Below are 14,596 nucleotides of genomic sequence, written 5' to 3'. Positions count from 1 at the left end.
TTGCTCTTAGATTCAGCCAACTGAATTCAACCAGATGTAAGCAGATGTTACAATAAGCTATAATACATTAGCTGATTTCCAATACCTGGACAATATAAAAATAGTATAAAGGTGGAATTAAGTGACTGAATCTAATCCACATCATTGGCTTAAATTTAATTTGATGTCTGTTCCTCTAACATTGACCATGAACATCACAGCTGCTCCACCAGTCCAAAACAATGCACCACTGTAAACTTCACAGTACTGCAAACTAACCAGTGTTGCTTTCAGGTTGTTTATGCAACCTTTGCATAACTGAAAAATTTTCTATTTCAATTGGTTGTGCAGGATAATTCACAATATTAAAAAAACCTAACTTCATATACAACTGAATGACGAGATTGCATGTAAGCTTTAAAATGTCCAGTTTATCAAATGACTGAGAAGTCCTTACCTTTAAAAATAATCTCTCTTCTTCTACTTGTGTCCTTCCTGACTTTTATACATTTTTCTCTGTCTCTGAGTTCTTTCCTCTCCCTTAGAAATACAGCAGCTGAACTGTTAGCTAACAGACACAGACACTGACAAACTGCACAGAAACACTTTGTCTATTTGCTGATATTTGTCGAGCTATTAGAAATGTTGCATTTGATATTACCTGCCACTTCACTGCTTTTGTGCCTGCTGCTCTTCTGTTGCATTAACTATAGAAGCTAAAGTAGCGTGACCACAACTCATTAGCACCTGTAGTTTTAAAGCTAAAAAATTAGTTTATTAAGAAAACATAAGAAGTAAAAAGTACATTTGTGTTCAATTTTAGGAAGTAAAAATTTGTCAGAAAAGTAAAATAAAAGGTTAAAAGTAAAATAAAGTACAGATACCTGAAAAAAAGTTTTTTTTTACTTCCATCTGTAAATAACTAATGCAAACTGAATTAATTGAGAGAGATTTATGTATACATTTCTAGATATGGCCTTGTTGACTTCTTCCCATAACTTCATGAGAAGCAGATTTCGTCACCGCAGCATAATAATAATAGTTCAGCAGTGGACTTAACAGCCTGTCATTTAAGTTCCCAAATATATCTACAAGTTTTGTCATGAATAGTGCGTCACTGTGGATTATGAGGTGGCATTATTTGCTTTACCTTTATAAAGGATGGGCCTGTGTATTGTAAAGAAGGTAATAAAGGAAGCATTGAAACGCCTTTCCTTTGTATTACCTCACATGGTCTGGAACAGTTCAACCCATGTACTTTTTTAGCTTATCCAGTTCAGGGTCATGGAGAGTCTAGAGCTATCCACCTCTTAAGTCTGACGTCATTAGGCATTTCTGGGTCCAGACTCCTCTTTGGTTCCCAAACTCAAACAAACACTGCGGCATCACTGAGAGTTAAAAACGGCTCAAATTCTTTCATCTCCAAGAAAATGTTCAGTGTGGCTGCTCTCCCAGGGGTTACAATAAAGTCTGACATTCAGGCATCTGTGAAAAAAGCGGATTTATGAAGTTTAGGAGAGTTAGAAGTTAGCAGGAAGTTAGCTTGTTAGTTTCTATTTAAAGCTGACTGAGGAATACCTAAAATAAAAATACTTACAGTTCTGAGGGTCAGAGAAATGCAATCATGTGGCAGAGAACAGTCTTTGAAAAAGGACCAAAATTCAGTCAAGAGATCACCTGATCCTATGCTAACCAATCCTATTCCTGACCCTATGGCCACACTGACTCTTACTTAGTTCACAGTGATTCTTTTCTGAAGCACTGAGATATTTGGTGTCTGGCAAACCATGAGGCCATGACTTGTAGTTACATAAGGTTTTAAAAAGCTTTAAAGAGCTTAAAAATAGTGCAAATAAAAAGCCAACAAGGCCAGCAATGGCCACTGATTATTTTAGAGGGTTATTTATATTAAATAACACCAGACACAATGCATTACAACACGTTAAAAAGCCACAGCCTTAACTTGTTGTAATGCATTGTATCAGTTGGAGCTCGCACTGGGAAGCAGTGTTGATACGTCATTACTTAACAAGCAGATTCCAGCTGACACGGAACAAAAGATGGGACAGGCTGCCAGTCTATCATAGGGCTTACACATACAGACAAATACTCACATTCAGACCTATATCCAGTGTACATCCAATGTAGAATCAATTTGGAAAAATTATGAGAGATTCTGGAGGAAGTACGCAGATAAATGCAAAAAACATGCAAACTTCACATGAAGAAGTTCAAGAAACTTGTTGCAAATTTATACTTTTAATAAATGATTGGTGGAGTGGAGTCTTGCTCCATGGTGGACAAGGACCTAAAAAAGGCATAATGCGCTGTGGTACATCATACTTTAAAATGCAGAGTAATCCAATCTACAATGTATTGAAGATACTGTAAGATATCCTTAAGCATTTAATTTCTTTTCTTTGTTAACCCAAGATAACAACAAGCTGTAGCTTAACATTTCCAGGAAGAAATTGAATTTCTGGGAAAGTCTTTTTATTCCAAGTGAAATATTTGTAGCTTCACCTTGACCACCACAACTCATTTAATTTATCTTCAAAAGCACACGTGAACCTTTGGCAGAAGTATAAGGACAAATTTTACTTCTCCATATTGCCTTTACTCTCTAAAAATGAATTTCAGCTTTTTCCATTGCCCACATCAGCATACAGTAACATTTTATCAGTTCAGTGGGTTTGTTTCTGGATGCTTTTCTTTAAATATGCCTAAAATTGTGCAATCAGTGTAGTAGCTAAAATACATTGAAACCCAAGATTTTAAAGATATTGTCAAATTAAAGGTGACTAACAAATGAATGAGAATTGTATTAATTCTTTATTTTCTTAATTAGAAAAGTGTCATATAATTTGCAGTCCATTTGCCATTTTACTAACAATGCCTTACCCTGTTCCTACCTCCTAATGTCATACAGCACTAATCTACAAAAGGTCATCAATGATTGGTTTCACTGGACACTGAAGCTTGCAAGAGCCCTGAGGTGAAGTCCAACGATTTAACTGATGCAACAGCAGCAACCCTCTAAAATAGAACAGTATATGAGCATAGAAAGCTATATGAACCAGCTACCCAACACAGGATGAACAGGAAACGTAGGAAGCAATTAGATGAAAAAGAACTGATAAAAGCTTTCACTGCCAAAGCATCAGCTTTTTTTTGTGTGTTCTTTTGTTTGTTTGTGTTTTTTATGGAGAAGTTTCCTTTCTACATTCAGCTTTAGAGTGTCTTAATTACCATGAGCACTGATGTCCACACTACAAGTAGAACTTTCCACTTTCCAGATACTGCAAAAAGAGCAACAGAGTGCCACTCCTTTGCTAAGAAAAAAAAAACCCCAACAAGTATGTGTCAGTAAGCTTTGAGCAGGTAAAAATTATGACCATGCACAACAAAAGCTCCGTCAACACAGAAAGGATATCCTCCAAGTCCAAATTTGTTCAGGGACACAGGGTTACACCCAAGAATTTAAGCAAATATTCTATTCACAGAAGTGCATACAGGTCAATAAATGCAGTAAAGAACCCCTGAATGACCCCAAATTCTCTTGGATTCATTACAACAGAACTGAGACTGGTCTGTACTGACCTATATATTGTACTGTATATGTGTTTATAGTAGATCAAACTGAGGACTTATTAAAGTACTGGCATGAAGTTATGACATTTGTAAACACCAAAGCTGGTTTTCATTTATTTATATCTTTTTACTCATATCTATGCAAAAGGGTTTTTTTCTGCCACGGGGATAATTACAAAGCCATGAGGAGCACAAAGAGGACTGAAACAGGACTCTTATGGCCAAAAATGAGAGTAGCAGCTGTTGGTTAAATGCACTAGGTGTCCCTGGCTTGTGTATAGCATCACATCAACATGGACAAAACCTGGTTCATGGTTAAACAACCCGGCCATTGTGTAGCAGGCACCTCGGCAGTCAAACTTGGCTTTGTGCAGACAGGATGTCCAGTAATCAATCCCTTAGGGAGAGTTTCTCCAGGTGGTACTACACATTCTGCAGCCATGGACCAGGGATTCAGAGGGATTTTAGTGAGCTCTTTCAGACACAGCAAGCTTGTGGCTTACCATTGGAACCAAAGAGTTTTGACCTTCGTTTGTTTAAACTGCTGTTTTCTTGCACATTTCTCTCATCGAATTTTACTCAGTGGGAGATGGAGTATATGGATACTACATTTAAGACCTTGACTTGATTTCAGTTTAAGGTTCAGTCAATTTTAGCTTTAAGGACTTCCTCAATTTCACTACTCCTGTCTGTGATGTGAAATACCCTTAAGTGCTAATCAGAGAGTACTAGACACCAAGGACTGATAATTACAGAGGGAATTACAGAGTGCATTTGCAGCCACTTCACAGTATAATCACCTAAGGTCATTAAAAGTCAAACATTTCTTTCTGAAGAAGACATTTGGGAACAGAATGTGAATATAATATCCTAATTAAATAAACACATCATTCCATGTAAGCAGAGCTTGGCAGTATGAGTGGACGTCTGGCGCTGGTTTCCATGACTGCCCTGTACAGCTCCCAGTCAACTTTCTAATTGGTCTAGCGCAGCTAATCAGACCACCATGCAGGGTCCAAATGGTAACTGTTACAGAGTGAAACCAGCACCCTGTGAAAATCTGACTTGAGGGATTTGGGCCCAATAAGTAGATTATGGTGGTAGGAGCTGGTGGAACCCATAATGAATGAGCTGAGAGTTTCTCCCTCCCTCCTCTTTTCTTATTAGTAATCCATGAACAGCAAGAGAGTGGGGGTGATGGGGAACAGTGTGGCGAGTTCTGATATCAAAGAGGACATGGGGAAATTATTGCAGACTTAGCATAATTTAATCTCAAGAAATTTGATATTTCTATTGTCATGCTTTTAACAACTATGCCTCTTTTTATGGCTATTTGACATTTATTTAAAAAAAATCTGTTTTGGAATCATTTTTGAACAAAAATGGCAAAATTATCATTTATTTTAAGGTTCTTAATGTTATTTTTTTGTTTGTATTGTCTGCTGAGTGACTGCACTAGACCTAGCCAACAACAGTATCCTTACAAATTAATTACAAATGACCTAACACATAGACACTCTGTGTTCCAGCGCAGGCCAAGAAGTCAAGCTTAAACCCAATCTCGGTATATCAGCTCAGAACATCTGTGTTTCTGCCCCAGCAACCTGCTTTGGAACCCTCCAAGCCAGTTCCACCTTTTCATGCTGTCTTATTTAATCATTCTCTTTACTAGTCAGTATTCTTGATTTATTTGTCCTCTGTATTTGGGATCCTGCTGCTACTCTTCCCATGCTACGCTTTCCATGCATGCACATGGTTCCCAAACATCTACTCTATAAAATATGAATGACTACAGATTTAAAATAACAATCTGCCAAATTTCTTGCTACAGTGGTCTGTACAGTACAGTGTTTGTTTTACAACTGTAACTGTAAATTTAATTTTTGTCTCAGTTTAAGGTGTAAAATGAAACTATACTTTTCACAAATTATTGATATGTATTTTGAGTCATAAATATGTATCTGAATTGAATTTTATGGAATTCTCAGTCCAAATGTTATGCATATTAGTCAATGCTGCAGCCTTAAAATTCTTTATAATAACACTTACTATGTTCATGAGTGTGAGAACGTAATTCTGGACATGCTCCTTGCCGTGGAAACGGACCACCGAGTCATCAACAGCCAGCAGCACCTCGATGTTGTAGTCATCTTTCTTCGCATGCCTCCTCTTGCGCTCAGACTCAGAAAGTTTATGTTCAACAAGATCCAGAGCTTTGGGGAGGTCTGCAATCCCAATGTCTGCCACTGCAAAATATGATAAGGATGAGCAGTTAATGAAAGCCAATGAACAGATGGTGTCAAAGTGACATAAAGAAAATGCTTTTCTTTGACTCTAAGCGATGATCAGATGGAGTCCTTTGGGATTATTGACAGGGGCAAGGGCTCTACATTTTTATAGCACATCTGTAGTTTAAACTGTTGGTCATTCACATCTCATAGATAGATAGGTGCGTGTGTATGTGTGTGTGTGTGTGTGTGGGTGGGTGGGTGTGCATGTTTAGACATCTTTGTGATTGGCACTAAACTTGTGGGGACCAACAGTCACTTACGGGGACAAAACGCTCATCCCCGCCAGCATATATGGTATTTTTGAGACTCAAAATGTGGTTTTAGTGCCAGGGTTACAATTAGGTTATGATTAGGATTAGGCATTCATTTTTGATGGTTAACACAAGCGGGAAAGCATTATGTAAATTAGATGTCCTCACTAAGATACGAAAATGAGTGTGTGTGTACAGGATGATATCTTTGTGTGGCTGACATTGTTAGAACTGTAATACTAATTGGTAAAGATAAACTATGTGAACATGGATTTCACCACCACAGAGGAAATGAACACAAAGATAATATTCAGAGGAAATGTTCCGCTGCTGAAGCTGCCAAAGCTGCACAAATATTTCAGATATTTCTATATGCATGAATTATTTTCATCGGCAGATCTTTTGTAAACATTAATCATGTCTTATCATTTTGTCAGATTTCACAAACATATACAGGCTTTTAAAGCATGACATACACCGAAAATCAAACAAACACTATGTTGAAAAATTTGACCACGTAAAATCATAGCAAGGTCTTTCAAAATATCAATTTGATTATTTTGCAAGAGTCCACATTTTGTAATTTCACACCTTAACTGGTGATGTCTCAAGCCTTTCAGGTGCAAATGCAGACATTGCATATAATTTAACATAGCAGGAAAGGTATTCATAGGAGAACAATGCATATGACAAACAATCAGTATGCTGCTCTGCAAAGCCTATTTTAACAACTGTCTCCAGGCAAATCTCTTGGAGACACAATTTATTCTAAATTTAAGATAAAGAATTAAATAAATTAACAATAGTTGCATCAAGCATGATAATTCATTTCCACCAGATGTAGCTGATTAACTTCAATTAAAATAATTTAATTAAATTGAAAGGTAGACGGCAATAAGATAGCATTTAACAGACCTTTTATTTTTTTTGCACTTCAATTTACTACTGCTAGGAGTTGGTTACACCTATATACACCTATTGGCTAGTTGTAAAACCTAGTGTGTTTTGATTGGTTTCATTAAGAAATTCATTCTGCTGCCAGGCAGGAAATGATCAGAAATAAGACTCTATTTTGAAACTAAAATAGGAATCTCATAGAGTCTTTTTCCCCATGATAGCTATTGATAGCCTTGAACAGGAAGCTAAATCAGGAAGCAGAGTAATGACGGGAATTTCTCTAAAAATTGTACCTAAGAGAGGTAAAAATAGCCCCCCTGTCAGAAGTAAAAAAAAAAAAAAAAAGTACTTTTAGTGTGAGCTTAGAGAGAGCTTTTTATGTCATGATCATGTGTCTGTGTGTGCGTGTGTGTGTATAAATACTGCTGTCTTTCCTTTGTCACAGTGTTCACTTATCCTCCCATTGTTTTCCAGTGTTATGCCTGTGTGTGGGTTTAATGCATATATATATAAATAGATAGATAGAGCGAAAGAAGGGGATTTGGACCAGAACCTCTGTTGCCTTTTTTACATGCACTGTAAAAAAAGATCCTAAAAAAACAGTAATATTCCGGCAGCTGGGGCACCAAAATAATACCGGAAAATAACAGAAAATAACGTTCTCAAAAAAATACAGTTATTTTCAGTAATGACAATACAGTTTGTTGCCCTAATTTTACATGGGATTTTGCCTTTTTCAACTGCTTTTAAACATTAAATTAGGAACATTTTAATGTGATTAAACAATGAAATTACCTATAAACAAGGTCAATGAATGCGGCAATATGAATAATAATACTTAAATGTACAGAAATATACAGTTATACAGTTAACAGTTGGTTTAAATAATAATAATAATAATGGATTGAATTTATATAGCGCTTTTCGGGGCCCTCAAAGCGCTGTACAATTCCACTATTCATTCACTCTCACATTCACACACTGGTGGAGGCAAGCTACAGTGGTAGCCACAGCTGCCCTGGGACAGACTGACAGAAGCGAGGCTGCCATATCGCGCCATCGGCCCCTCTGGCCATCACCAGTAGGCGGTAGGTGAAGTGTCTTGCCCAAGGACACAGCGACCGAGACTGTCCGAGCCGGGGCTCGAACTGGCAACCTTCTGATTACAAGACGAACTGCCAACTCTTGAGCCACTACGCCCTAAATAACATTATTTGATGTAAAAAAAAAGAGGTTAAAAGAATCATTTTATATATTTTTCAATAGTACTACATTTTGAATTTAACAGTTCAATCTTTCAAATAACGGACAAATGTTTGTGAAATTATGATGCATTTGTGAATGTATTTTAACACTCTAAATATGCATGTTAATGTACTGTCCTATGCATGTTTTATTACATTTACAGTGATTTTATGTTATTTTACATTTGAAATGTAAAACCACAGTCTATTTATGTAAATTTAATGATATTCTAGAAAAACAGTACAAAACTGTAAAATACACAGTAAAATACTTTTATATTACAATTTTTTTTACAGTGTGTGTTAAAGTACAGATTACAGAATGAATACAGACATCAAATAAAAAAGCATATATTTTAATTTTGGTTTAAGTTAATTTTGACTCTGATCATATGATTATTTTATGTATGTGATAATATGGAAATCAACATCAATGACAGATATGCTACTTTATATGAGAATGCATCTACAGTGAAATTCACAATGGCATTTAAAAAAGAGGATTGGGACTGTAAATTTGTGACTTGACTACAGTTGTTACAAAGAACATATGCACTAGAGAGCAACAGATTAAAAGTAAACCATAGAGGCTTATAGCTACAGAAAATTTGTGAGGTTAGTAAGAGTCTCCCACCAGATGCTGAAGCTATTTTTCAGGAAGAAAGGAATAGAGAAGGAATTCATGATGAAATTGAATCATTTGGCTGCAAAGGAAAGGTCACGTCCCACTCTAGCTCTCTTAAATTCCCCAGTCCCCAATAATACCACCAAACCCCAGCTTTCCTCGTTTTACCAGCTGGTGTATTGAGCACTGCCTCTGCTGATAGGTCTGTATGGAGGCGCAAGATAAAGTGAAGCAGTTTATGTGAATTTCACTGTGTTGACAGCAACAAATTAGTGATTTTCACAATTTATCACCATTTATCACCAAATTACCACAGAGTGAATCTAATTGAAAGAAAAACTTAATTTATTGGGCAGTTACATACCATTACTACACTGTAGCACACTAAGAAAATCAAATTTAGTTTCAGTCGGTGGACAATAACGTTAATAAGGTTCACGTAACAGGAAATAACAGTCAGTGAGTTTCATAATATATTACTACACAGATACAATAGATACAATAATGAATAGAAACTAAAATGATTAAAAGTTCAAGTAATAAATAGGTCAAAATATGTTGGTTTTTTTGCTCTTTATAATTATAATTATGTATGACGTAGGTATTTTCATTATCCTCTGTTATTCTGTCCATTCTGTGACTAATGCGCCAACCAGGACATCAATTTTGCCGCTCCTGGTATACAGTGATGTATTCAGTTCTGCACTTACTCATATGTCCTTACTTGGCCAGAGCACGCAGTTGTTGCACTCAAACCTACATATAGGTTTGGGGTTTTTTTTGTTTCCACTTACGTCACACTCCCTCTCCTTGCCTACCTTCATTGTGGAGGTCTTCCCTTCGCTGGCCTGTCTCCTGCTTTATGGCTGATCTGCGGTAGACCACATGGACACGCCCCTTCACTTCCACATCCTGTTGGCCTTTCTCAAGGGGTTCAATGAAAAACTCCCCATTATCAGTCCGGATCAGGCCTGCCTGGAAAAAGAGAGCTCAAAATGAATGTACCACTCCTCCTTGAAAGTACAATTCTTCCACTGGAGCCAGTAATTATGGTGTGCCTGATCAATTGGAAGATTTAGTAAAGTGCTCAATAAGCGGAATGACGCAGGTAGACATAATTTGGGGCCCTTTAAGATTCATTGAATGTCAGTCTTCTTTCACCCTGTGTTAAATGATGAGTGGTGATGTCTCGGTTCAGTGTTATATTTCCATCTGCTTTAAGTTTTTCATAGAGTTTATAGAAATCCTTTCAGCTGGATACTCTTACAAGCGTTGATGCCAGTCTGGGATGCTCACAGAATTCGAAGCCTGTGGTAAAGTTTACAGTTTGCTTTGTGATATACTGTCTCAACCTGGATTTTTTTGTGTGTTCTGCTTACATTAGAAAATACCAATATTCAATCATCAGCTACCCACTGAGAGAAACTCTGACCTTGCTGTTTACATTCAAAGGTAACTTTGTCCACACCAGCATGGAAATATTGACTTATCATCCTCTTTAATCAACACTCACCATTTATTTTAGCAGCACTGAATTATAGGTTTGGAAAAACAGTCGTGTTTGTCTCTTCGAAAGTGGATTTCTCCTTGGAGCAATGCTGAACGTCAGTGGAAAAAAAATAAAAGATCTGATTCAGTGGGTAAGCAAACCTGATATTTATTTGTATAACTAGAGTAGGTCTGTTGCTGTGCTGGAAATATTATGTTTAAAACAAACAAAAAACATAGCATTTCTCTCTATTAGCATCATAGTATCTGGATGTGACTCTGAGAAGGGAATAAAGGAGCTTAATTTGCAAGTAGACAACAAGGAATCCAAGACAGGTTTTTGTTTCCACTTTTGTTTGTTTGTTGTATACCTATTGCAACTCAATACATATGCAGATTGAATGCATCACTTCTGTCAGTCATGATAAAAGTAAGAAAACAGAATCAAAGGTGTCTTTTAACTATAGTTTGTGTTTCCATACTGGCTACCTTGTTAAGGTGCATTTCTTGGGAATATTGGTTGGTTCATTATAACAAAATACCATCTGATAGGTTTTTAAACCTTTATTTAATAATGTTTCTGTAATTGATTTCATTTTATGATTTCATGAGCAGTAGCAAACTTTCAATAGTGTATACTGTCACTTCCCAAAAGACAAGTGTTGAGAACAGAGGCTTTTTCTAGGGAAACCTTTAATGAAACCTGCAAAAACTATGCTTTGGCCAAGAACAACCGACACATAAACAGAATGAAACTAGACAGCGCAAACTCTAAAACCGAAACGAAAAACACTCAGGTACAAAGGAAAATTCTGAAAAATTACATAGTGGCAATTAATGTATTTGTAACTACCAATATGTGGTACTGTCCTAGGCTTTCATTTGTCTCTTTAGTTGCTAAATGGTCCGCTACATTTAAAGCTCAAATGCAAATTCTGAGCTTTTAGCACAGTTTAGCACAGTTTAAACACACCTGCCTGCTGGAGAGGAATGAATCGAAACAGTAAAAGACCTGAAAATCAGTGGAAAGTAGTGTTTGTAGATTTGTATAGATGCAGTCGTGGGGGAAAGAATGAGTTTTCACAGAATTCCATACAATGTGCAAAACGACTGTCATCCTGACAGCTAGTATGAGGTATTTGCTGTGCAAATATCTCCACTCATCTGTCCTTTATTTGGTTCTAGAAGTCTCGTGGTGTGTTCAGACGCATCATTGCTGCCATGTTGTTTAACAGAGGAGTCTTTCTCCTGGCAACCCCTCCAAATAAGCCATACTTGTTCTGTCTTTTCCTATTGTTATGAAATTTGAAATTTAACATGCTTGGCCTGTTGAGTCTGAGATGTACACCGGCAGTCAAATATTTTGATATCACTAGCAAATTTCTCTTTTTTCCCCAAAGAAAAACAAAATGCAATTCACAAAGAATTTGATCCATTTCACAAACAATTAAAATTAACCAGGTGATTTTTTTAAGAGTGATCTGCATTTTTGTATATTATCAACAACTGTGATACTTCCATATCAATCTCCTGATATGGATCCATCCATCCATCCATCCATCTGTTCTTTTCCGAGAGGGGAGGTGGAGCCTATCCCAGCTGTCTTAGGACGAGAGGGGTATGGGTCCTAATCCAAGTTAATTATTTAACAAGGCTCATTGATTAATAGAAAACAATTTTGCAATTGTGTTGCACAGCTGAAAACTGTTAAAGTAATAAGGGAGCAAAAAAAAGGAAGTATTGCTTTCTTTACGGTTAGATTAGTGTTGGAAGTATAAGCCGTTGTTTGCTTGTTTACAGGCTCAAAATGGCCAGAAAGAAAGAACATTTTTTTATAAACCTATCAGCCTTAGACACTTTAATTCTCTTACCATGCTGTTAACTACTCCCTTCAGAGAGCAGAACAAACTGGATCTAACAAAGACAAAAACAAAAGAGTAATTGGCCCTAATACACAACTGTGTAAGAAGACAAACATCTGAGTGTTTCGTTTAAGACCAAGATGCCTCACAGGTTGTCAACTGACAGCTGCAACTTCAGGATGCTGGACTTCATGGTAGAAATGTCAAGAAAAAGCCAAATCTCAGATGAGCAAAAGAGCGCAGACATTGGACAGTGGAAAAGTGGAAGAAGGTGTTGTGGACGATTGAGTTCAAGTTCTTCATAACGTCTTCGTATCAAAGAGAAGAACAAATGAATGATGTAACATGTAAGAAGTACTTAACACTATCAGTCAAGCATGGTGGAGGCAGCTAAGTGTGCTGTGGAGGTGGTAAAGTTATTGTGCGAGCAGCTTGACCATATATTACAGAGGAAGACTCCATCAAGCCAATCCATTTTGTGGAAGATTATCCAGGAAGCATTGGGTGAAAGATTTGCCAGGCTGGGCAAGGTTTGAAGAACACATTTGTCATTTCCATTAAAATTATTATTTCTAACTCTGACAATGTCTGCATGTCCTATTCGTTTGCTAATTTCTTATTCAGACTAATTTCATGTATTACTTCTCAGACTATTGAACAATCTGGCCTTGAGGTGAAATTTTTAGAGCATCCTGGAATGATCGTGGCACTGTGCAAACACACCCCTTGATGCTCCAAACTAGCAGACTACCAAAACTTTGGCTTTTAAAGAGACGGCCACACTTACTGATCATCAGTTAATGAATTGCATTTGATTAGCAGCTCTTGGTTGCTACTTACCTGCCTAACATTGTACTTAAGTTTTCACAGGACTGCATAAAGTCTTGTAAAAACTTTTTTCACATCACTGTAAAATGAATAGCAGAAAAGTGACAGTTCTCAGATGCTGTTATTCAACATCAAAACAGAGGAGAAGTTCATCAGTGCAGTAGGTAATCAAGACCATACTATAGGTATAAGCAATCACCAAACATTCGCATTCTGCATGCATTCACATCTTGTTACTTACAGATGTGCATAGATCACGTCACCCAAGATCCTATGCAAAATTAATTCAGTGTCTATACTGAGTGTGCAATCATTTTGGCAATGCTCAGGACCTAACACATATTTGCTTGTTTTACAGCACAGGCTTTGCTTTTAACTGAGACAGTTTATTTGACTGAGTCAGACACTAATGGGACACGCTACTGAATAAAAGCAACTGGAATGCCTCCTTTGTAGAATTGCTGTAATACTTTTCCTTTAAAAGGTGAGTTTAGCTCCATTTTCTCTCCTACCCATTTATTTGTATATGTACCCCCCGGATTCTGAACTAGATTCATCTGGCCTGGGGAAGACTGACAGAAGCGAGGCTGCCATATCGCCCCTCTGGCCAACACCAGTAGGGTAAAGTGCCTTGCCCAAGGACACAACGACCAGGACAGAAAGCCCAGGGATTGAACCGGTGACCTTCCGGTTACAGATGCGCTTCCCAACCCCCTGAGCCACAGTCGCCCCAGGTAATGAAAAGCAAATATGAAGTTGACACTTTGCTTCTGTCTGATGTCTTGTTTTTATTAAGCCTGTACTGTCTGTGTGTGTGTGTGTGTGTGTGTGCGTGCACGCCGTATTTTTCATAATTCTGCCCTTAACGAAGAGAATAAAGCTACCCAGCCTATCATTATCCTTCTGAAGAAGGCACACCAACAAGACTTTGGCAAGAATGTGTGTATTTACAGCTGTAAAAAGAAATCTAAATACAGAGCTGTAAATAGAGCAGTGTGCCTACAAAAAAACAGGAAGAAAAAAAGTCACTTAAGACAGATGATACAAAAGCCATGACTCTAAGGGTGGACATGTGACAGTTAAGCCAAAGAGGAGTGAAAGAATCTCTCCAGCCCCTGACCAGGAAATGCCAAGTAAGACATGCTCCAGTACTTCCTCTGTGGTCTCTTATTTCAACAGCGGGTAAAAAGTGAAGTCAGGTCTGTTTGGAGAGAGAGAAGCAGCATCTGGACCTGCCTACAGAGACACACCAGACAAACATTTGTAAAATCTATGGTCAAGGCTGATCTAGGCAATGACATAAGTTTTGTTACAACACCTATGAGCTACAGTTGTCATTTAAAGAGCAGTTTTTCAACTGTTCCCGTTGCTTAAATTAAAATATTTGCCGCTAATACTTCCTTTTTCATTCATTTCTGATTTCTAAAAACTTATTTTCTCGTGACTTGAATGAAGAAGTACACTTAGCAGCGACACTAATAAACAAAACACAAACACAGCTTTTCTATGTCAAGTGATACAGTGGTTTAAAAGCCTGTTC

At 37.3% G+C, this 14,596-nt stretch overlaps 1 protein-coding gene across 2 annotated transcripts in view; it reads right to left on the bottom strand.

The window, feature by feature from the left end:
- The window catches only part of adamts14 (ADAM metallopeptidase with thrombospondin type 1 motif, 14), a 64,093-nt gene that overhangs the window by 39,362 nt on the left and 10,135 nt on the right, over positions 1-14,596 (bottom strand). For both annotated transcript variants that reach the window (XM_084937529.1, XM_084937530.1), the window contains exons 3-4: positions 9,697-9,853; positions 5,620-5,816 (exon numbers count right to left, since the gene is read on the bottom strand). In XM_084937529.1, coding sequence (XP_084793655.1) covers positions 5,620-5,816; positions 9,697-9,853 — 354 coding nt within the window. The remainder of the gene's footprint in view (positions 1-5,619; positions 5,817-9,696; positions 9,854-14,596) is intronic.

Source organism: Perissodus microlepis, chromosome 8 (genome assembly GCF_051167445.1).
Source record: "Perissodus microlepis isolate ML-2025 ecotype Zambia chromosome 8, ASM5116744v1, whole genome shotgun sequence".
Taxonomy (NCBI): Eukaryota; Metazoa; Chordata; class Actinopteri; order Cichliformes; family Cichlidae; genus Perissodus; species Perissodus microlepis.
The sequence above is the reverse complement of the archived record's forward strand: the minus strand, read 5'-3'. Positions and strand labels throughout refer to the sequence as shown.